This window comes from Mytilus galloprovincialis, chromosome 10, assembly GCF_965363235.1.
Source record: "Mytilus galloprovincialis chromosome 10, xbMytGall1.hap1.1, whole genome shotgun sequence".
Classification (NCBI taxonomy): domain Eukaryota; kingdom Metazoa; phylum Mollusca; class Bivalvia; order Mytilida; family Mytilidae; genus Mytilus; species Mytilus galloprovincialis.
In genome coordinates, this window is record NC_134847.1 from 75,082,216 (window position 1) to 75,106,906 (window position 24,691).

The following is a 24,691-nucleotide window of genomic DNA, read 5'->3' on the forward strand; positions in this document are numbered from 1 at the left end:
AGTGTTAAATTTCCATTCACAGTGCCACTGACCAGAATGTTTTTAAATTATAACATTGTGTTAGCAGCAAGGGGGACGGATTGTGGCTGGGCCCTATATCTTTGCTGGAAAATGTTAGTTGTCTGTTCCTGTACCTCTCTAGATACAAATGTATACCTGTCAGTTATAATCTTCTATCAGTTTTTCTTTGTAAATGTCTTAAACAATAGGTATAAACAAGGATTTGTATAGTCTAACTATACAAATCCTTGGTATAAACTAGTTAAGGCTTTTTTCAAAAATTTCTAGTGGATCTTTCCGTGTGATAATTTTAGATGGGTTTTTCTCAGTCAAGTAGAAAAAGAATGTAGGATGTCATGCGCCAACATCATTAACTAAGAAAATACACTAATTTAATGTGATATTGTTCTTATTTGGTGCACTAACTACTAATTTTTCATAGTTCTAAACATTCTGAAATGGCTGATAAGTCTACTGCTGAGTACATCTAGATTCTTTCACCAACTTCTCTAATATATAGATCTTACATACATGTACATGTAGGTGTAGACAATTACCTGCCCTATATTCCCATTAGTACAATATTCTGTACATGTAGGTGTAGACAATTACCTGCCCTATATTCCCATTAGTACAATATTCAGAATCCAATCAATATTTGTAAATTTTGATAACATCATTAATAGCAAGATAATTTACAAAGACCCATAATAATCAATATTTTACCTGAAAATTACAGGTAATATTAATGAAGATAAAGTTAAATATAGACTGCAGATTAAAGAAGATCAAAGGATACCAAAGGGTTTCATTAATGTATTTGTATAAAACCAATCATAATTAAAAACCAATTGTTCAGAGAACAATTGAAGGTCTTTCCACTAGTAAAGATGTATTTTGATATTGAAATATGAAAAATCAGTTTAAAATGTTAGTTCCTATGGCTTTATGATGTATTAATATCAATTTAAAGCAAAGGTCAAAATCTAGAACGTCCTGTTAACCTATGACCTTGACCTCAATTTCAAGGTCACAAACCAAGGACCTTAAATCAAAAGACCCTAGGTCTTTAATATGTTTGGTTAAAGAGTAATATCACTTTACGCGTAATTCTAAATGTAAGATGGGCAAAAACTCTCATTTATTTTCTGTGCACCCTTTCAACCAAAATATACAAGTTAGGACATGTTGCAACTAACAATTTATGAAAAATTATTTGTCGATATGTCATACGGTATTTGAAAATCAGTGAAAATAAGCAAAAATCAAAATTTAGAACATGACCTTGACCTTTGACCTTGACCTCATTTTCATTTTTTAGGACCAAGGACCTCAAATCTGAAGACCCTAGGTCTCTATCACTTATGGTTTACCAGTTAGAAATGCATATTACTTATATCATTTGCATATAAGGGGAAATAACTCTCATATGGAGTCTCTGGAAAGCTTCGGTCCAAATGAATTGCCTAATTCTGAAGATGTAACGAGCAATTTGGTAAAATAAATTTGTTGTAATCTTTTACGGTTGCGAAGGAGTAGTGACCACAAGAAAAACAGTGTTTGGGGAGATAACTCTTACAACGTGAAGTATTTAGTTACGCGGTTGTAAATTTTTAAAGCGTATAAACTATACGATATCATATTCCAAATATCTAAGCGACATCTTATGAAACAACAATACTACGCAAGAAAAAAAATTAGGCGGAAGAAAAAAAAAAAAAAATTAAATTAAAAACCAATTGTTCAGAGAACAATTGAAGGTCTTTCCACCACTTACAATATATTTCGATATGAAAACATTGAAATTCAGTTTAAATTTCAGTTCCGATGGCTTTATAATTTTTAAATATGAATTTAAAGCAAAGGTCATAATCTAGACTGTCCAATTTGACTATGACCTTGACCTCAATTTCAAGGTCATAAACCAAGGACCTCAAATCAAAAGACCCTAGGTCTGTAATATGTATAGTTAATGAGTTATATCACTTTACACATTATTCTAAATATAAAAAGGGAGAAAACTCCAATTTACGGTCAACGTACCCTCACAATCAAAATTCAAGTGTTAGGACATGTCGCAACTAACAATTTAGTAAAAATAATTTGTCGTAATCTTATAAGGTTTTAAAAATAAGTGAAAACAAGCCAAAATCAAAATTTAGAATATGACCTTGACCTCATTTTCATTTTTTTTGGACCAAGGATCTCAAAGCAAAATACCCTAGGTCTCTATCAATTATGGTTTACCATTTACAAATGCATATCACTTAACTCAAATGGAAAAGGGGGAATAACTCTCATATGGAGTCTCCGTAAAGCTTCGGTCCAAATGAATATCCTAATCCTGATGATGTAACGAGCAATTTGGTAAAATAAATTTGTCGTAATCTTTTACGGTTGCGAAGGAGTAGTGGCCACAAGAAAAACAGTGTTTGGGGAGATAACTCTTACAACGTATTTTGTTACGCGGTTGTAAATTTTTGAAGCGTATAAACTATACAATATCATATTGCAAATATCTAAGCGACATCTTATGAAACAATAAAACTACGCAAGAAAAAAATTTAGGCGGAAGAAGAAAAATAATAATAATCAGAACAAAATCAATAGGTCTTTCCACGGAAAAGTGGAAAGACCTAATAATCAGAACAAAATCAATAGGTCTTTCCACGGAAAGGTGGAAAGACCTAATTACAGTAAAATTATTAATGCAGAAAGTCTTTAAATTAAGGCTTATGATTTGAATGTAGTTTAAAGCAAACTCTTATCCCTGTCAGAAACTGTATAGATAGATAGATAGATACTTTATTCTCTAAAAAACTAAATACAAGTTTATATTACAAAAATTCCAAACTTAGAGGAAAATTCAAAATGGAGATTCTGTAATCAAATGGGAAAAAATCAAAAGCTCAGAACACATCATAAACGTATGGATAACAACTGTCATATTCCTGACTTTGTACAGACATTTTCTCATGCAGAAGGGACTGACAGACATTTCTGTACTATACCATGTAAATGTATGTCCATTATTTCATTTTATGTCTACAGTTAAAAATGTATATTACTATTAAATAATCAAAAGAGCATTTTGTTTAATATACGTCAGTGTTAAGACGTAAGTATTGGGTAACTTATTTGAATTTTGGACCCATGGACAATCAAGGACGACAATCAATGCACCTAGACTGTGACTTTTCACAGATAAAACTTTTTTTACTTCAACATTTAAAGTTCAATGGACACAAGAGAATTTGAGAATGGAAATGGGAACTGTGTCAAAGAGACAAAGCAGAACAACCTGACCAAAGAGCAGAAAACAGGCAAAGGCCACCAATGGATTCTTTTCAATAGTGGTCTCTGAATATAAATGTGTAATACATTTTCATGCAAATTCTAGACTTACCAAATATCAAGTGCAACTGTTGTCTTACCTCCATCACAGTAAACATTCAATGGAGGAAAATCCATAATTCATATTAATAATTGTATAATATTTGTATTCCAAAAACCAGTGAAGTGCACCCCACAAGTATAAACCCAAAAATCTAAATTCTGTGCCTAAAATCCAGGAAAAGTCTGACAAATTTTACCTGGCATTAGGACCACTAGATCTTGGAGTTCTCTTGTCTAACGTAACTGAAGAGCTCCCATAAGTGATAGAGCTAGCTCTGCTACTCACGCTTGGAGCAGGCATTTTATTATAAACTAAAATTGTTATCTTCTGAAGTTTATATTCCGATACTATAATTATTTTCTGAAAAAATTATTATGAAGTTATTTTCTATTGACGTCAATATAATTAACAATATATTCAAGTCTTTTAAAGATTGTAGTTTAATACCTGGTACTTTTGAAATTAAATTTCAGTGTTCATCTCTTTAAGTTTAAACTCAAAGTATAATGTCTTTTTGTCATGAAATGTAACAGTAAATTAGTAATCATGGTAATATGGAGATTTTGCTTGTTTAACATGTTTAAAAGCTTATTTAACTAATAACTAATTGGATATAATCAACAGAATAAAGGTTCTTGAACTACATGTACTTGAAGCTGTTATACCTGATATACATGTAAGTAAGAATTTTAATAAGACAGTAATGGACTGATGTAAGCAGTCTGCACCAAAAAAATCCAATTACTAGTCTGAAGAGTAATATTCTGAAATTTTTCTTATTGATCCAAACAAATTTTTTGGCAAAATTTACTAGTCCCAATAAAACTTTACTAGTCCATTTTTTAAGTCTGGGGCATTGGACTATTGCCTATCAGACTCTGTGCAGACTGTGTAAGACATAGTTTGACTTATTTAAATATCATGTACATTTGTCAACGTATATATTTGTTCCACCTAAGAGAAGTTCCTATGGAAACTTTGTTATTAACATTGTCATTATTGTCATCATGGTCATAATATCTTATCTATTCCTGTTGGAACAAATATTCTATACCATTTATTCCGTTAGGAACATATACTGTAAAAAAAATCCTATGGAAATAATATTCCAGAATATATTTTCCTTTTGGAACTAATATTATGAAGTAACTTCTATTCCTTGACACATTTACTTTTTTTTTAAATGTTCTCTTTTGTTATTTGAACAAACCACTAACATGGCTAATAGTGATTCAATACACAACTTTCTCTTCAAGTACAAAAAAATAAACAAGAATTTAACCAAAAACAAGAAATCATTTCCTGATTGAATACATTCACAGTTCAGGAAAATCTTGATACTTGTATGATGCAATACTGACTAAAAGTCCTTATAAAAAGAGACTTTATAAATAAAGTACACATCATTTGAGACATATTTCTTTCAATAAATGAGACAGTTGTGGAATCACAAAACACTTATAATATAATATTCTGAAATTTGCATTGATTTTCATAGTATGGAGGATTTGAATCTACTTACTTACATGTATATCTTGCATATCATTGTACATGCATAAAATTTGACCTTGGTCCTCAGCTAGTCCGCCCGCCCGACTGTAACAATTACTTTGTGCAACTTATTATTTCAAAAATAAATTGTACATCCTGCATGTACATGATGTAGGGGTATAGACTAGTCTACATTGAACATATTTTTGACGTCTTGAAAGGCTTTTCCTTTTAATTTTTATCTGTGGAACCTAAGTATCACAGAAAAAACAAGAATTTGTCTTAAGTACACGGATGCCCCACTCACACTATCATTTTCTATGTCTCGTAGACCGTGAAATTGGTGTAAAACTCTAATTTTAATGCAAAATTAGAAACATCATATCATAAGGAACATGAGTACTAAGATCTACTAAGTTTCAAGTTGATTGGACTTAAACTTCATCAAAAACTACCTTGACCAAAAAATTTTACTTGAAGCGGGACTAACAGACGAACAAACAGACGCACAGACCAGAAAACATAATGCCCCTCTACTATGGTAGGTGGAGCAAAAAATAGCCTTTCAAGACGACATTATTATTTGGACTAGTAGATCTAAAGACTATACTCAATCTTAACCCATAGCTTTAATGGTAAACGGACAGAAAGTCACAGGACAAAAAGTCACAGGACATAAAGTCACAAATTTGATAGGACAAAAAGTCACAGGACAAAAAGTCACAAATAATTTTTTGACAATTTTTGGAATATATAAGAGAAATATCTTGAAAATATTTACTTTTTAATACATATATTCATATTAAAGTTAATGGAATTTATCATTCTACTTGAAAAATGAAGATTTATTTTATTTTAATCATGCAAAGGACATATTTCTTGGCACCATGAAGCCATTTGAGTGCCAATCTACTTTGACATTTTGTTTTCTTAACAATTATTTGATCATCTTTGATATTTTTTTGATAAATTTTGCTTACAAAGTTGGTTAATATACAATACATCAAGAAAAACACAAAAATATTTTTGTAAAAATAAGCATTTTTTATTCAAAGAAAATAATCAGAAAAAATGAATTGTGACTTTTTGTCCTGTAACTTTTTGTCCGTGACTTTTTGTCTGTGACTTTTTGTCCTGTGACTTTCTGTCCTACATTCGCTTTAATTACTGTTATCCCATAGCTCCTAAACAAAACTTAAGCCTAACCCTATATTTAAACTGTTTCCCCATTGTAATAGTTTAGATGTACTCTTTGTTGTATAGTCAGATAATATGGAACCCTGTACTGTACAGGGTCCCCTACTATCGGACTATACAACAAATGAAGACCAAATGACACCAAAGGCATTGAAGGTTGATGTGGCAAGTAGTGTTTTGTTAAGAAGAAACAGACATTTAAACGGCATTGTTGAACAAAATGCGCTAATTCGAACTATATTTGTATACTGTACTGATATGAGTCGGTTTTTATTGTAAAAGGGGGGATTATGCAGCCATTTTGTATCCAATGACACTTTTGTTACTTGTGAAACACATGACTTACTCTCTAGGGGTTGCAGAACTGACTCGATTAGTTGATGCACCTTTCTTAGCACCTTTGGAAGCCATTACAATTGATTAATTGTCATTTGTGTCTTGAATAGGTGCGTTAAATAAAGATTATAACCCCCTGGTACGTTGTCATGTAGGTTTACCGGATGTAAACAACCAAGCAGGTGGCGCACTTTTTAGGGAGATCTCATTATTCATTTGTTGTTTTTTTAGTCGTATTTAAATTCTAAATTTCAATAATCGTCTTAAAGCTTATGTGTTTGGTCTTTAAAATCGAATAACAGTGTGAAAATTTGGTCTCCGTTTAACAGAAGATTAATATAATCATATGGTTGATCAAATAATCTCATAGCGCCCCCCTTTTTTTGTTTAAATAGATTGCAAAACATTCACGAGCTTATCAAAGTTGCCGAAATGTGATTTCAATGAATATTGTCAATTTGCTTATCACAAAAACTAAACGCGCATGTTTGAATTTCATCCAACTCTGACTTTAATTGGCAACAGTTGAATGGCTTTTATGTTGCAAATTAAACATGATTCAAAAGTCAAATTAACAAAGATGATCAAATTTAACTGAGTCGCATTTATTTATTTTTTTTTAAATTATCCCAATCAGCGAAGCTCGTCAATGAGATAAAAACAAAATGAAACTTACAAGTTTATTGACAAGGCCACGGTATCGGTCAAAGCGGAAATACTTTTCCAAAGGTATATTATATCAAGGACGTATAACTAACATATATACGTCCTTGATTGTATATATATACAAACTGTCAATACAAAAATGTTATATGTCCGTCAATTCAAGTTTGTAAAATAAAATATTAATAGTTAATTTCAAGTCAGACTGCATGTGTTTGACCATCCATCCTAGTCCAAATCATAGGGCAACATACTCGTCAGTGGGGAATTGTCAATAATGAAGTTCAATTCAAAGTTAATAATTCTGTATACTTAAAGTAGATTGCAGTAATGGTAAACAAAAATATACATAATTCAGTTATAGTCGGTATGGGCTAACAAAAGGACATAACAGCATAGTTCACGGTCTGTATTAACAATTATATGGCTCATAAGAGCCTCCTTACTCTTCTTTGGAAAACCACAAACAACACTATTGTAATTGATAGTATAAAAATAACTTCAATTTTCTTGATGATGTGCTAGATGGTAAGTTTGAGGGAAAGTACTTCACATATTACGCTTCAGCTGAAGCTAGAAACATAGAGGAACAACATAAGTCCAACAGTTGAAGTCATATCATCTTTTTAAAACAGAAACATCCAAATAGGGACTTTTACTTATTTCGAAGGACACACATATCAGTGAGCTTTTGTTTTTAAATTTACCTCGACATTATGTACTCAGGCATAGGCGATTCGAATCCTTGCATAGGAGAACCTGCACCAGGCATAGGGGATATGGCTCTACTCTCACTTAACATTGATCCCCGCCTGGAATCTGGAGCCGCCGATCCTTGTCTGTGCATTCCCAATCTAGCGATGGATACAGTTATATCTTGTACATCAGAAACAGATGGGTAACTGTGTACTGTTTTATAATATGTATCCCCGTCACGTATATCTCCCAAAGACTGGCGATAGGAAGAAGGCACTGATAATGTATTATCTCTCAAAGAAACTCGCTTACCGACTCTTGGATCAGAATGCCTCTTAGCTGCAGACGGAGTCACTGAACTACGGCGACTCATTTTTTAAACTGATTTCTTTAACCTTTTAGAATGACATATAAGAGTACAAATTCCAAGTGAATAACGATTTACAGTCGACGAAGCATCATCGTTCGCAGTCACACAGAACAATTATAGTGTTGAATTAATTATGTGTCAGTATTGTAATCCTTTCGTAACACATTGAATATGAAATATTCAGAAATATCCTTTAGCAAGCACTAAAATATCAAGTGTTTTCCTTCTAAAAGCACTTAAATATTCAGATTTATCCTTCTACAAGCACTAAAATATCCAGTTATCCTTCTACAAGCACTGAAATATCCAGTTATCCGTCTACAAGCAGCTTAATTGTCCAGAGTTGTCTTTCTACGAGCAATTAAATATCCAGAGTTATCCTTCTACAAGCACTGACATAACCAGAGTTGTCATTCTACAAGCACTGAAATAATTATTCACTGGAATCGGTTCCCGTGATTCACAACACTTCAATAAAACATATGAACCCACTGGATATGTAATCTAATAGTTTTGTGCATTTATATATAAACACGAGGAGATATGACATGAGTGCCAACAGTTTATAATCAAATCCACTACGTTTTGTTTCGGACTGTTACTATTGCTTACTCCATACGTAAATGTTAAGTCAATATTAACACAAAAACAGTCCTTCGGAACACTGCATCTAGATGTTATACAGGCTGGTTCGTAATTATAAATGTTTAAATATTTAATCGTCTTAGCAACTTTATTGCTGTGCTTTTAAAATTCGATGACATCAACTATCAACTATCAAGTATTTTTTTTCTGTTTCCTTTTCGCCCCCAGTCAAAACAGATAAACTGAAAACACTTGCAAAAGGTAGGAGGCAAACAGAACCGTAAAGTTTTCGTGAAAATGTAGATTTGTCAGCCTATTCCAAATTTTTAAGAATGAATGTTCGTTTACAGAATACAATTATTTGTTCATGTCTGTAGTTTATTTTTCTTTTACATAATATAAATAATCATCTGTAAAAAAATGTCACGGACACTCACCTTCGGTTTGTTATCAATCCTACCTGACTTTTATTCTCAATTATACAAATCAAAAGACCAATATTTTTAATTACTTAGATCAACACTGAAACCAAATCACAGAAACACAAACTGAACTTAACATGTTAAAGTAAAGATTTACTTTAAAATCCTAGTCGAGGAAAAACAAACACGAACGGTGAAAGTTATATTTGATCCTCGTAAAAGGTCTTTCCACAGTTCAGTGACAATGAATACAAAATAAAGATGTTCCCTGTAACACTCTGTACTTTAAATAATTCAAAATTTACCACATATATCAAAATTTTTAATTTACCTTCGATGTAGTGTAACAAATACGGTTAAAAAGAAATTTAAATGTTTGGATAAATTGACAAATTACTGTAATTGGCAACTATTTGTAAGATTTTCTATTCAAGCGTCCTTCTAAACGAGAGGAACAAGGTCAGTCGAAAACTACTTCTGAACTCGAAAATGTCTCGAGTCTTAAAACAAAGAACTTGTCGACACTTTTAAACATATTGCAGATGATACAATGGTAAACGACCTAGAATCAGATTCATGCTAATGTTACATTTCTGCCAACTGTTTAAACAATATTCCGACTGAATGGAAAGTAAGTTGTAAGTTCCAATATTAGAATACTGAACATTAAAAGTATAAAACCCATCACATATTGTAATATTCCTTTGTCCAAGCAAACATAAGTGTTGTTGTATAATCACTTGTCATCAGAAATATCTTTTATTTTCTATACCTAACCTGATACATGATTTGTGACTTTATGATTAATAATTTACTGGTTAAATGTAAATGATACGGCAAATGAATAGAATTTAAAGAAAATATTATTAATATTTCTATCGATTTCTATGTAGAAATATGACACAATTTCGATGAAATGATCTTTCACCGTTTAATTCGTTATGGTTTCCGTCTCCATAAGGAGGCGACTTCCTTTTAGCCACACCCAAAAAGCACGATTCAACACCATTTCACCAATAAATCTTAGTGCACGGTGTTTCTCCATCAAATGAATAAAAAATGAATGGTGATTCGAGATGAAGAACAAGCAGTATGTTACAACACTATAATTGCTTCAAATATAACTGTTTATATCATATATTCCCTAAACATTCAGGAAAGATACCTTTGCCATTTACAGAAATAAATTTTAGAGTTTCAAATACTATAAAAATTCCAATATTCAAATGATTGATCGAAACTGAAACTAGAGGAACATATAATAATGAAATACTGACCACTGGTAAGACATTTCCTACTATATATTTGATATAAAACCGTCTGAGTATTTAGACAAAACTGATGTTCCTATAGATAATATAAAGATACAAGAATGTAAAGCCTTTTATACTTATTCAATAGGATCATATAGAAAAATAAAATATCACAGACCAAGATGTGAACATTTTTATGCGGGCCCCTTCTTTTGGGTATCTGTGTGTATAGATTTAAGATACCCACACTCAAATGTTCATACTACTATAATCGACACAAAATCTAAAGTCAGTTTTAAGTCTTGCAATTGCCTATTGTAAAAATCAATTTTACTTTCATTATTTTTTTTTTGCGCTGTAATATTATTATGTATATCTATCTGCTCAAACGTGAAATCATCTAATATATTTTTAGTATGACATTCTAGTAATGAAATGAGTCTTTGTATACTAATTTAAAAACAAGTTGTTACAAATCTTGTAAAAATACGACATACTGTTATTATAAAGTTATAATAATAACTTTCGAACTACTACATGCGTTTCGCTTTGATGTTTTTACACTCATGAATGATTTAACGGCCATTAAATGGATATTTGTATAAAAAAAAAATCATGTAAGATTAGCATTATATTTCAACAAAATGTCAAATCGTGGAAAATATTATTTATAGTTTACAAGAATATATTCATGTGCCTTTAAATTTCAATAGGCAGACACAAGCATTTAGAGAAACTAAATTCCCGTTTCGTTCCCTTTCTCTTGATGTTAACAACCTTAATTAAGTCTATTAGCTAACAAGTAAATGTGAAAGTGATAGAAAAAAAAACACTTTGAGAACCCTGTTACTACAGGAAAAGCTACCCATCTAACTTTTGATATTGGGTCAAAATCAAATGTATACATTCAATCATTGTCTTACCGAGATGAAAGTCTACCGGATACAGGACGACTCGAACTAGGACGACCAGATGCTGGTCTTTGACCGGATCCAATTGATGATGATTGTGATGACGAGCGGGAGCGGTCAGACGTTTGGTCATCTGACAGAAACTTGACAGTCCGAATAGTTCCAGAACCAACCCTGATGTTTCCTTTAGAGGTGTTACCTGATCTTTTTGTACCGGCAGACATACTGAATCAACTTTCAAAACTTTTGACTAAATTATTCGAAGTAACTATTTTTCTCGAAACAAATACTTCGTCATATTAGAAGTAATTAATCCAACTGAATTGAAAGTAACATAATTAATCTTAAAAATCATCAACCGATCACTATAGTGCTTATTGTATTAAATAAAAACAATAAGCCACATAAGGAAGAAAGCTTTTCCGTTTCCAAACATCAAAAGAATCTTCAGTAGTGAAGTCTCGTAGCTAACACAAATCAAATTGAAGAAACTATCATTCACACATTTTAAGGTGGTCAAACTGGCCCAACCTCTTATTAAAGTTTAAAGCTTTACATCTCTGAATTCCAAATCCCCTTATGAATTAAATTAGATTTACGTGGAATTTCTGTCCATTCCGTTGCTTGTCAAGTCTTAACGATAAAGTGTCCTCAATGTCATTTTAATATTTTTATGACTTTCAAAGTGGTCCGATAATATTCATTGCTATATAAACATGGGATGTATCTTTCAGTACAAGATTTGTTTACATTCGTTATAATCTTTACAAAAGCCGTTAGACACACATGTATCTACTACAAATCTGCCTAATTCTTGTTTATAGTAATTTCTGAGGGTCTAAGCAAGTCGAAATTTTTTTTTCTCGCAAAATTACTCCCAAACTAAATAGATGGCACCAGTGTACGTGTTTTCGGTACAATACCAAAATATATTATTACTGGGATCTTTATTTTAGCTGTAAGAAATCCCCGCCCTTATGCAAGTATGTCCAAGAGGATTTCTACAAATGGTTGAGTGTCTATAGCTGTTGTGACTTTGGTCAATAAAGATTATTAAAAATATTCATTTGTTTACTGAGAAAAAACATGTCATTCTTAGAAAAGCTTTTAAAAAGTTACGAGGAAGTGCATTGTACTAACAGTATTACAATTATATCTCCTCCAGGATAGATAACGAATGTGAAGACGGAGACATACCCTCTGCAACATACCCTTATTGATGGGTGGAGTAGCTCGTCAATCATGTAGATCCTTAATAAGAATATAATTTTACAAAATGATATAAATAATTTCCTATCAGATAAAATTACAACGGTAACAAGTGCGCGTCCAGGATACTTTTATCATCGAAAATGATTTATTAACAAAAACAACATAAAAGGTTATTCAGTTTTCATATAGTATGTACATATCATCTAATACAAACAATTCTCTATTGTAAAGAAAATTATAAATGTAGTCATATAAACCTTGAGTATTCTTAGGTACTTAGTTTGAAGTTTTATAACTACCTTAATGTGCAGAGACATATCTATAAACGGAGATTTACACCAATATTTTAAATCTTAAGAAAATCAATTCTTCAAAACAAACATGCATTCATTTAATCGGATGTTTAAGTAGTTTAAGATAATTTCATATATTATAAAAAAATGTTTGTGGTGCTAAAGCGTTTTGTTTTACATTAGTACCGCACTACGACCAAAAGTACAAGTTGCCTCACTACATTGTCTCGCCAAATACAATATCAAAATCAATGAACTCTGAAAGTGATACCATATTAAATGTTATGAATTCTGAATTTTATGCTACATTAAAGGCTATGAACTCTGAAACTGACACCATAATAAGACATTGAACTCGGAAACAGATATCAAGGTAAAATAAAATATGTCCGAGGTACATGTGCCAATTTAAAATGACCAGACAGAAACCCCAAAGTGATCAAAGTGATTACTTGTACTGAAAATCTTAACTGATAACTGGAGCGTGAAAATAAGGTAACGGTTGTTTGACAATAAAATTAGCTAAGAGGTTCGCATATTTACAATTGCAAAATGAAATTTTGGTCAGGAATGTCAAGAATTTTTTGTAATTGCTGTGACTGTAAACGACGCTAAATCCGTAACACCTCTGTTCTTACACTCGCCGACGCCGAATCAGTAACACCTCTGTCCTTTCACTCACCGATACCAAATCAGTAATACCGCTTTCCTTTCACTCACCGAGACCAAATCAGTAACACCTTTGTCCTTTTAATCACTGACACCAAATCAGTAACACCTCTGTTCTTTCACTCTACAACACCGAATCAGTAACACATCTGTCCTGTCACTCGCCGAAACCATATCAGTAAAACCTCTGTTCTTTCATTCTCCGACACCGAATCAGTAACACCTCTGTCCTTACACTCTCCAATACCGAATCAGTAACACCTCTGTCCTTACACTCTCCAATACCGAATCAGTAACACCTCTGTCCTTTCACTCTCCAATACCGAATCAGTAACACCTCTGTCCTTTCACTCTCCAATACCGAATCAGTAACACCTCTGTCCTTTCACTCACCGAAACCAAATCAGTGACACCTCGGTTCTTTCATTCTCCGACACCGAATCAGTAACACCCCTGTCCTTACACTCTCCAATACCGAATCTGTAACACCTCTGTTCTTACACTCTCCAATACCGAATCAGTAACACCTCTGTCCTTTCACTCACCGAAACCAAATCAGTGACACCTCGGTTCTTTCATTCCCGACAACGAATCCGTAACACCTCTGTCCTTTCAATCACCGAAACCAATTCAGTAACACCTCTGTCCTTTCACTCGCCGAAGCTGGTTCAGTAACACTTCTGTCCCTTTACTCGCCGACGCAAAATCAGTAACACTTCCGCTCTTTCGCTCGCCGACGCTGGTTCAGTAACACGTCTGTCCTATAACTCACCGACGCCAAATCAGTACTGTACTTTCACTCGTCGACGACGAATCAGTGCATGCCACTTATGTACTCTCGTGACAACCAACATAAGTTAACAACCACCCATGTATTACAGATTCCAGATGACAAGTCCCTGTCCCTGTACTCCCAAAAGGCAGAATGGACATAAAATATTGTATTCTTGATTGATTGATTGTTGGTCACTTAACACACAGTGGCAAATATTTCATGTATGTTCAGGACGATTACTTGAGAATCATATAGTCGTTTAAAATTCAAAACAAATGACATGTTTAATTTGTTGTGATTATATACATTTTGATACTGACTTGTCACGTATGTTTTAAATTCTGAAAGAGGCAAAAAGACGTATACACTTTGAATATGAATCATTATTGAACTCCTAAAAAATAGATTTTCACCTACCTAGACGAACGGCGACCAGAACGCGATCCAGAACGAGAACTACATCCTCCTGTGACGAATTTGCTTTGAGATTCGCTTTTTGATAATGATAGCTGACTTGATTCTCTCTTAATAATTTCTGTTTGAGTACCTTGCCGAGAAAGTGGGTGTGGCATTGTAGGAATTGTCACATATACACGGGAAAGTAGTATTCCTCAACTGTTCAATACCCCCAAAATGTAAAGGTATAAACTTAGTAAGCTTATGCAAACTTTGAGAACTGTTTATTTTCTTTGATTGTTCAAAGGTGTTCAAGTAAGACATCTTATTTAATTCTTTTCGTGTAATTATTTATACAGGCGCCTTTTTTTTTTAGGCGTTTTGATTATTAATTTCTATTCACAATTATACGTTAAGAGGATAAAAATGTCATAATTTCTCTGTTTAATCCGTGGACTGCGATTAACCTCACGGAACGTTAACCTATTTTTATCGCGGCTCTGGAAATACTGATGCTACTGTAATTTCTTTCAAATCTCCATAGCAAGGTGATAGGGAGCACTTGTTGCTGTAGATTCAATTTTAAATTTATAAAATAAACCAATCAAATTTACTAAATGAAAAGTGTACAATCTATACATTTTCATTACAGAAGAATTGTATCTTAATATTTTTTTAAACAGAAACTAGAAAAGAACGTTACAAAGTTAAAAATGACACGGTTCGTTTATAATGATTTGACAGTATTTAAAGGGAAGTAACTCAAATTCAATGCGATCATTTATCAGGCTACAGGCAGCAATAATAATTTTTAAATAATTTAAATCGTGTCACGCGAAGAATGCACAGTTCTTGTGCCATTTAGCTCGCACCAAATGATATATTAGTGACAATAAGTACGACACATCTTCGAGCCACATTCAATTCGATAGATTATGGCTATCTAGATTGTCTGCTGTAATAAATGGAATATATTCAATTCAATTCAATTCAAAGTTTTCACGACAATAACTAAGTAACTCAATATATACATACAAATTCAGGTAAATATTAAAGGGTCCCCTGTCCTCAGTTCCATTGACTTTTTTTTATAAAGGATCCTAGTTTATTCACTTGTGTTGGTGTTGATGGGTTAAGTATATATATAACTTTGTCATTGTCAGTGAGATTAGCAAATGCATTACTTTCTCTATTAATGCAATAACAATATGTTAATCTAATATTTGAATTGTGAGAACAATGTATTAAGAAATGTTTCGGATCATCTAGTGCATTGCATTTTTTGCAAAGTCTTTCTTCGCGAGGAATTTTAAAATGCCTTCCTTTTTCAATTAATAATGAATGGTTACTGATTCTAAGTTTTGTAGGTTAAATGGATAAAAATAAGAATCTAAATTGTTTTTTTTTTTTGGTTGATGGTTGTCCAATAGATTCGTCTACATACACCCACATCCTATTCCATTTATTAACTTTATCTGGTCATAATAACACGAATAAACACTATTTGGGGGAGGGGGCCAGCAAAACGGAGCATTTGGTATTGTTATCCGACACCGAAAAAAATTCATTCTGAAATGACCATGCTATGTTCCATAAAATTTTCTGGCTATTCCGATTGATGCAAGTGTAGACAATCAAGAACAGATCAACAAGTTAACAAGAACCCGAGCAAACAACACTACACTCTATAATTAAGCAGTTTAAAATATATATTTCGAATCAGAGGACAAATGGGAAATCCACTTTAAGCATACGAGGTAACGACAAAGGCATTGACTGTACTACAGCTATTCGTACCAACCATGGACGCTTATACAAGAAACTGAGAAGGGTGGATAAATAAGCAGACTCTACCGATCAGAAAAAGGAAGTTTAATCAGATGTTTTGTGTAAAAAGAGAAAGACACGCAATATGGTCACGTTAAAGAAACATTGCAGCAACTTTTAGGGGTCCGTATGTGGCCCGTTGGAAGATCAAATGTGTGTTAATTATCTAATTTTCCTTATTTCCCGTTAAAATTCCACAATTCCCGCCCCTCTTTTTTTTTTTATCTCGGTAGACCTATATTGCAGTTTTGTATTGATTGTAATTATTTGTTCTCGTCCTGACCTTGCATGACATATTTGCACCTGGAAGTAACGCAAACAAAAATTTATTTATCATCCAAGATACATACAAATTATGTTTTGGTACAAAATTTTACGAGACAATTTCAAGAAGGTCCAACCGAAGTAAGATCAAGTAAGATAGACGGGCAGTGCTTACATTACGAGTAGCATAATGGAAAAGATCCTCCCCGGTTTGGCATCCCTTTCGTATACTAATTTTTCGTTGGAATGCACGTGACAATATTTTCCCAATTTCATGTCGTCTCAACAACGAAGCTATTCACTTACCTCGATTGCTGGGAACTTGTACGTTCATTTATACTAGATAATATTTTATTTCCTTTTCTGCTTGCCATTAAGTTAAGTTACGATCCTTTTATACTTAAAATCCAAATGGCCGAAATTTCATTTAAAACAGTTTTAACAATTATCACTTGGAATATGAAATCAAGTGATTGTTGAATATAGGATTAATTAATATTTTCGCACCAATGAAAGTTATATTTTATAACCCAACACCGTGGTTTATCAATTCCTATGCAGTTTAACATTAATCTGCAATAATCCTGGTGATTAAGACTAACAAACATTACAATACATTAAGCAAATATAAAGACATTCGATTTTTTTCAAATTCATTAGATTTGTACTATTTCATGTCTTTGTAGGCATTTCCAATCGTCATACAGTACTTTAATTTAATAAAACATTTGGCAGATACGTGGACATGTTTGTTTCTTCTTAAAGTATGTCAAATGTGTTGATCCCTATACCAATGGTGAATGTTTGGGTTGATTTAGATTATTATCAATCATTTTCTGGTAAGACACTGTTATGCCATACACTATATAATCAAATAAGCATATTCTATAGAATTTTACGTATTAAAAACATCTCTTCCGGTTAATAACTGTATTATGAAAGGACAAACAATATAAATTATCCCTTATAAACATATTGTACAAGTGAATATAAGGAGATGTGATAAGATTGACAATAGAACAACTATCCAGGCACCAGAGTTCAAATGACTTGGACAGTAGCTATTATAGGTCGTCATAAAGGGCCTTCAATAATGAGAAAGAGAAAACCAAAAAAAAAACAAGGTGATGTTAGTAAAATCATGGAAGTATTTATATCATACCCAAAGTGTAACGATACTTATAGTTTACTTGAGAACCACTGCTTGTTTGACAAAAGTTTCGTGTGCAGTACTTTTTAAATAGTGTTATCTTCGTGCTATTTTAAAGTATTTTTGCGTCACCGTATACTTTGAAAACAAACCAAGTATTTAGTTTCAGAATTAGTTTATGTGTATGGCAAATGATACTTTCTTCAGACATGAGGGGTTGGTGGGTTTTTTGGAATAAATAATATTTGGCAAATATTCAGAAGAAAGGGTTAAAAAGAATCGGGGGAAATGTGATAAACGAATAAAGAAAAAAGAAAAAAGTATCTGAAAAGATAAAGGGAAATAAAACAACCCCCTCCCTCATCTTATCTAGACCGGCGAACATTTTGTAAATCACAATTTGTCAATTGGTTTAAAAGCGCTATGGTCAATTTCCAGTAAATCTGTGAGTTCGAATTTGAAAAAAAACTATCATAGTATATATTTGAATTTCTTCACAGACATATACAATTTAACTTTCAGTTAAAACTATCCATCAATCAAAATATGAAGAAAGAAAAAAATCACCAAAACATTCGGAACTTATCGAAAAAAAGACAATTTCCAAGGATTTTTGTTTTATGATTTACCCATTATTAACAACAATAATTTACCGCGAACTACATGCATATATAATTTTTAAAAGTTTGCCATTGTGTAAGAAATGCAAGGTATAATACGAAGCAGCGATGTATCACATTTGCGCGCATTACCATTAGTTTTGCGGGAAACCTCATTTTATTACGTTTGTGCGCTTTTATTTTACAAGTAAAAACAGATAAATTATACCGATTTAGCAAACAGAAGTACATAACACCTTTTTTGTTCAAGTGATAAGTACTCCATCCGTCTTTGTCCCCTACCCACTAATGAGGATGTTTAAGTTGGGTTTCCAGTATGATGGGATCATGCACAAGTAAAATAAGCACAAAGTTTTGAAAATGAAAAATCGAAAAATGCATAGAAAATTACAAATCTGAAAATTATGTTTAAGGGAAATAAATATAAGATCCATATCTCCATTCTGATATGTCTGGCCCGCCCCGGCAAATACTCCTTTTATATGGAAGATAAAAATAAAATGGATATATATATATATATATATATATATATATATATATATATATATATATATATATATATATATATATCCTTTACATAACTGGACATTATTTCGAAAAAAGTTTGTTACAAATCAGACTTTATTTAACATTCTGATGTACATGTTACAACTTTTATACTTGTATAGTCGTTCATTATTGAAATCTGCTCACCTGAAAATTGCTTGTAATCTAGACTTTGCAGATCTTCTTAATTTAGGCGACAAAGATAACGAAGATTTCCTTATACTAGAATCCATTGCTAACTCCAGAATGTTTGTCACTATGATTTTAAATTCGTGCGATGTATCCTCAAGCTTTTAATTTTTATATTTTTATTAAATCAAACTTTTCAAAAATAAATGTTTCAAGTTTTTGATTATTTGTATTTTAAATCAAACATGTTTGCTTCTCCTCATGTCTAATTGTTAAAGAAGACACCCACTGATGCAATATAATTCAAAATTATATTTGAAGTACTCTTCAAATATTGTAAATAATATTTCATATAAAACACACAGTAATAAAATGAGCTTCTCAAATGCTGCTCAAATGTTTCAATTCCTTCATATTAAAACTTGCGGAAATTAAATGATTTTCAATTTGTTTGTTAATGATATAAAAATACTGCAGGCTACGTTGTGATTTCCTGATATTTTGAGATTTTTTTTATGATTTATTGGGAAAATGTCAATAAACAGAACTACGACTGATAATGCTGTCCTATCTTCCCTACCTTTAATTGGAATTCAAAGAGAATCTACGAACACCATCTTCATACTTGTCAATTTTTATTTCTAAGTAAATGTCAGATAAAGTTATCGAAATTTATACGAGGAATTGCCATTATCTCTACCATCGCTTTAAGCGCAAATTAAAAGACCAGTACAAACAGATCAGTAGGTCATAACCTCTGAGAGTTATCTCTCTTCACACATTGTAAGAAGTATAGGGACACCAGAATTACGTGTGTTCAATATACTTCAGGAACCAAAATGTCTCATGTACGCTTAAACAAAATCAATTTAGATAAATCTAGTTTTCAGATTCTATGTATTAATCATAATTTCATGTTAACAGTGGTTTTAATGGTTAAAGTGTAAAAGATGGTTGTTTAAAAAAAACTCTTGCCTAGCCATTACATACATAATGATGATTTATCATATTTCTGTTCATGTCGCCTAACGTCCACAGAGACAATACTGTGATGATACCGAGCAACCATTATTACAGATGATAGTCTGTTTTTACTGAGCCGGGGATCAAACATAAGAAGCCTAGAGGCGTGGAAGCTATATCTACCTATATCTGAGTTGCATGCATGATGGTAAAATAGTATTATTCCTTTGACAATAACCATCACTTTTTTTTTAAAAAACAAAATGAAAGTTTTCGTCACGTTTCCAGTTGCCCTGAGGAGATAGCGCATATATTTTGTATCTAGCGATCTAAACTGAACAACACAGATTTTATATAATTTTGTTTCAGTTGGAATTGCGCAGATGCTTTCATGACTACCAGTTTCCTATTTCATTTTTAGCTATCGTATAGTAGATGTATATTTTCTTGCGTATGTTTGTGTTTTAACAAATTTCATGATTGAGGCGTTGTTTTTTTTTTCTGTTACGTCAAATTGAAGATTGATCTCGTTACAATAAGCACCTGAAGGGTAAGAAATTCCTCATGGCCTGACTAGTTGTACATGTCGTTTAAACAAAATTAATGATATGCGACATTCGGTGATTCCCAAATTGAAAACAATGAAAACTAATTGTTTTGTGTACATTTATAGATGACAACCTACCACAAAACTTATGTTCCGGCTCGAATTAGTACTGCAGCAACCAAGATTCTATACCGTGGCTTACATACATGTCAAATAATTATATTAAACGCTGAATAAAGTTTTAAGGCATACCTTTGTCTAAGTTTAAACTCCTTTTTAACATTGATCCCTCCTAACATCGGACCGAATCCTGCAGGCACTGTCATTCTTCTTGACGTGGAAGTGTATTTTTCTTCCATTTTTTGTGTTTTATATAAATTAAAAACTAAATTCAATTCGATAAAATACTAGATATCATTGGAAAATTCTTTTGTTTAATTCGCTTCGGTCTTACTTTTGTTTTACTTTTGTAAATTTTAGTCCAACTTATTTAACTAACTGCTCAGTATGAGCAAACATTATATTTAAAATATGCTGGGGAGAATAGGTGTCATAGTTATTTGATAAAATATTGATTGAAATATTGACTTATAAGAATAAACTCCAATTATAATAGTTAGGCCACTAAAGTTTTGTTCTGTATTTCAAGTGACTGTTATTATTTCTTTTTCTTTGACAAGTTTTAAACAAACATTGTTATTACTTTCGATAATTCGATTAAAACAACATTTTAAAAACTGAATCAAAGCAGTGGATTGTTTTTCGACTTGGACGGGTTTTTTTTTTATGCGAGATACAAGATAAAGCAGAGCAAACAATTAAGAATCAATTTTATTTTTTAATATTCATTATTATATGGAATTGGAACTGCTTTGTTTAATTATGTATTATTGAAATATTGAGAAATAGGCATGACCAGAAGCTTTCGTGCATCACCTCAATTTATACTACGATCTCTCTTTACATTTGTAATAGACATATAAGACGACGACAAAGGATATGCAACAACCATTTATAGCATAAAAGAATGCATCCATTAGAGCCTCACATTTGTGCAATCAGAAAAAAAATGTGTCAGCAAAAACAATGAACTGTCACGAAAAGAAATACTGGCAGAAATCATGCCTAAAACCTTATATTCCTGTCAGAACAAAATTGTTTTCGATTTTGCCTTGGCCTTACATTAAGTGGACAACCGCTGTCGTTGTTTGTCTTAAATGTTTTAAGAAATGCTTAAATGATTTGATCGACGCTAATTTTGCGAAGATTTAAAAAGTTCAGATAACTGGTCACTTCAAAATGTTTGTCCAGTAGATTAGATTTATATCCTACAGTCTGATAACATATAAACACTTCACACTCTTTCATATCTAAACTTGACCATACCTTTCATGTTTTAAATTTACCCTACACGAAATTATTCATCGTTATGGGTGTTTCATACCAAATTGTTTCAAAACAAAACTTTTTATGAAATAATGCAAAAACTTATCCTGAACATTTCAAAGCAAACAATTTACCTCTTTCCTTGGAAACGACCATCATTTCTCTTGTTGCTAAGAAAATTAGTCCTTGACATTGAGGAAGAATCGGAGACGGGAGAAGCAGCTCTCTTCTTCTCCCAATGAATATCAGTGCTTTGTACATTGCTTCGTTTTTCTTTAATCATTCTATCACTTTTTTATATTAATTCAAAATGAACATCTATGTATTTGTTAAGGAATTAAATCCCGATGGATGTTTGTATCGGTTTACAAAAGTTTCAATAAAGAATTGTTTAATATGCGAACAACAGAAAATATGTCTACAACTGTATAATGTTTTTTTTTATCAGAACAATGCGTCGGAATTAAGGTAGATCTAAAGATACAAATACAGAATAAGAATTGTATAACTTTATCAAATCTAACATATTAGAGAGGAATTTTTGAAATTATTGATTTGTTTCATATGTATATTTATATATTTAAAATGGCATTGACTACGATTGCGATAGTATAAGCTGATAAAAAATAAACTTCTGTTTTGTTGCTGACATTTACAAGAACAGAATATTGAACAATAATCAGAACAGCATTTTTTTCAAAATAAGTCTAAAAACTTCGCTCATGTTTTTTTGTCTTGCAAGACAATAATTCGAACTCTACTAGTTCCTTCCATATGCATGCGACCTATTTTATGGTGTTGCCTAAGTTGTCGATGATTGCACATGATTGAGGTTATCGAAAAAATGAAAGAAGGGACTGAGATAGCGAACAGGAAAAACAATTATAATGAACAAGAAATTGCTTTAGAACGCAATGAAAACTGGCAATCGTTTGCATTTATAGTGGTCGAAAGCACCTGCCAAGAACAAGAAATCGGTGTACGCAAGCTAATGGTTATTGTGGATGTACTACTTATGGGTGAACAATTGCAACTTTATATATATTGCAGACACCAAAGAAACAGAAAAAACTTTAATCAATGTCCGAGCCATGTATATGTTTTCATCAATAAAGTAACATTGAATATTAAGTACTAGTAATTATTTTTTGGATTTATCGGTGTAATGATAAATTCGGTGGGTTTTCTACACTGAACAAATCCTCAATTGAACAAATATTTATGTATTCAATAAAATCCTTTTTTTTTTTTTAACTTGAATAAAAAAAATCTTATTGCCTACCTTACAACACCCAAAATATTGACGGTTTGTATAGAAGCTTTTCTGATCAAAGCTGATCCTCTTCGAGAACTATTTCCAGACATCTTTTTTTTTTTTTCTCGAGTATCACAATATATACTGGGGAAAAACTGTAATTTTATGTTTCAATCATATAATTTATACTACTATTCCTTTTGAAATATCTAGTTTCTTGTGATCGATTAGGTGTGAAATCAGCATACGTTATAATCGAAATGTGTTTCAATGAAGAACGTTTTAATTGTTTAAAACAGTATTTAAAATTGAAATTCAATAACACTTATTGGTTAAGTTTGCACAATAGGTTTTTCTTGTGGATTTAACGGAAATTCATGTAAAATAAGGATGGAAATAAATAAAATTATGTCAGATTATGATCTGATATGTATTTCAATAAATATTTCGAAGGGGACGTAATTCCATCAAACTGATTATATACTGCCGAGCAAAGCGAGTCGAACAAAATGTTGGATGATTGCATGCTAAAAAATTATATAAATGGTGCAAAAAAAAATATTGGATAGATATGATAAAAAAAAATCAATCAAAATTCGTAAATAGACAATTTTAGAAAGGTTTGTTATGAATCATGATAACCTCGGGGACTGATAGTCAACCAGCAGTGGTATTGATCAAGTGCTGAAATAAAATAAAACAAGGGACAAGGGAAGCAAACAGGTAAAACCATAATGAACAAGAATTGCTCTAAAAATTAAGACACTATCAGCACTCTTCGGTATATTGCAGGGAAATACCCGGATCGTACCACCGAAAACTGGAAATCCTTTGCATTTATTAGATAACAGTCGAACGCACCTGTCAAGAACAAGACATCAGTGTTTGCAATGTTATTGTGGATGTACTACTTATGTATGTACAATTGCAACTACAATATATTTCAGACAAATAAACAAATAAACCCTCATAAATGACCTAACCATCACATGTATATGTATCCAGCAATGAAAGTAGCATTGAATATTATTTAAAACATTATAAATCTCATGCGTCCAAAGCGCTTTTCTGTGTTACCTTCATCCAGAACACTAAATGTCAAAAATTTGGAAGTCCCGGATGTAGTAGAACCGAAACCGTAGAGCTGTACAATCAAAAAAGGACATAAAATAGCAAAATCCATCAAAAATCAACTTTGTCTGGGGACCTGAAACCGAAAATTCTAAAAAAAAAAAAATGAAATTCATGACCGGACAATTTTAGAAAGTTTTTTTTAAAACTTTTGAACAGAAGCACAAAGCTAGTAAAAAGGACAAATTATTACATTATTCAAGATAG

General features: G+C 32.0%; 1 protein-coding gene across 8 annotated transcripts in view; it reads right to left on the reverse strand.

Moving 5' to 3' along the window:
• LOC143048385 (androglobin-like) overlaps positions 1-24,691 on the reverse strand; it is an 87,235-nt gene that overhangs the window by 51,157 nt on the left and 11,387 nt on the right. The window contains exon 1 of one of the 8 annotated variants that reach the window (XM_076222055.1): positions 7,792-8,281. The exons of 1 other annotated variant lie outside the window; for it this stretch is intronic. In XM_076222055.1, the coding sequence (XP_076078170.1) occupies positions 7,792-8,153 (362 nt within the window). In that variant the 5' untranslated portion in view covers positions 8,154-8,281. Of the gene's footprint in view, positions 1-7,791; positions 8,282-24,691 lie in introns of those variants that run through there. 6 more of the 8 variants (XM_076222052.1, XM_076222058.1, XM_076222059.1 and 3 more) reach the window with 6 other exon arrangements.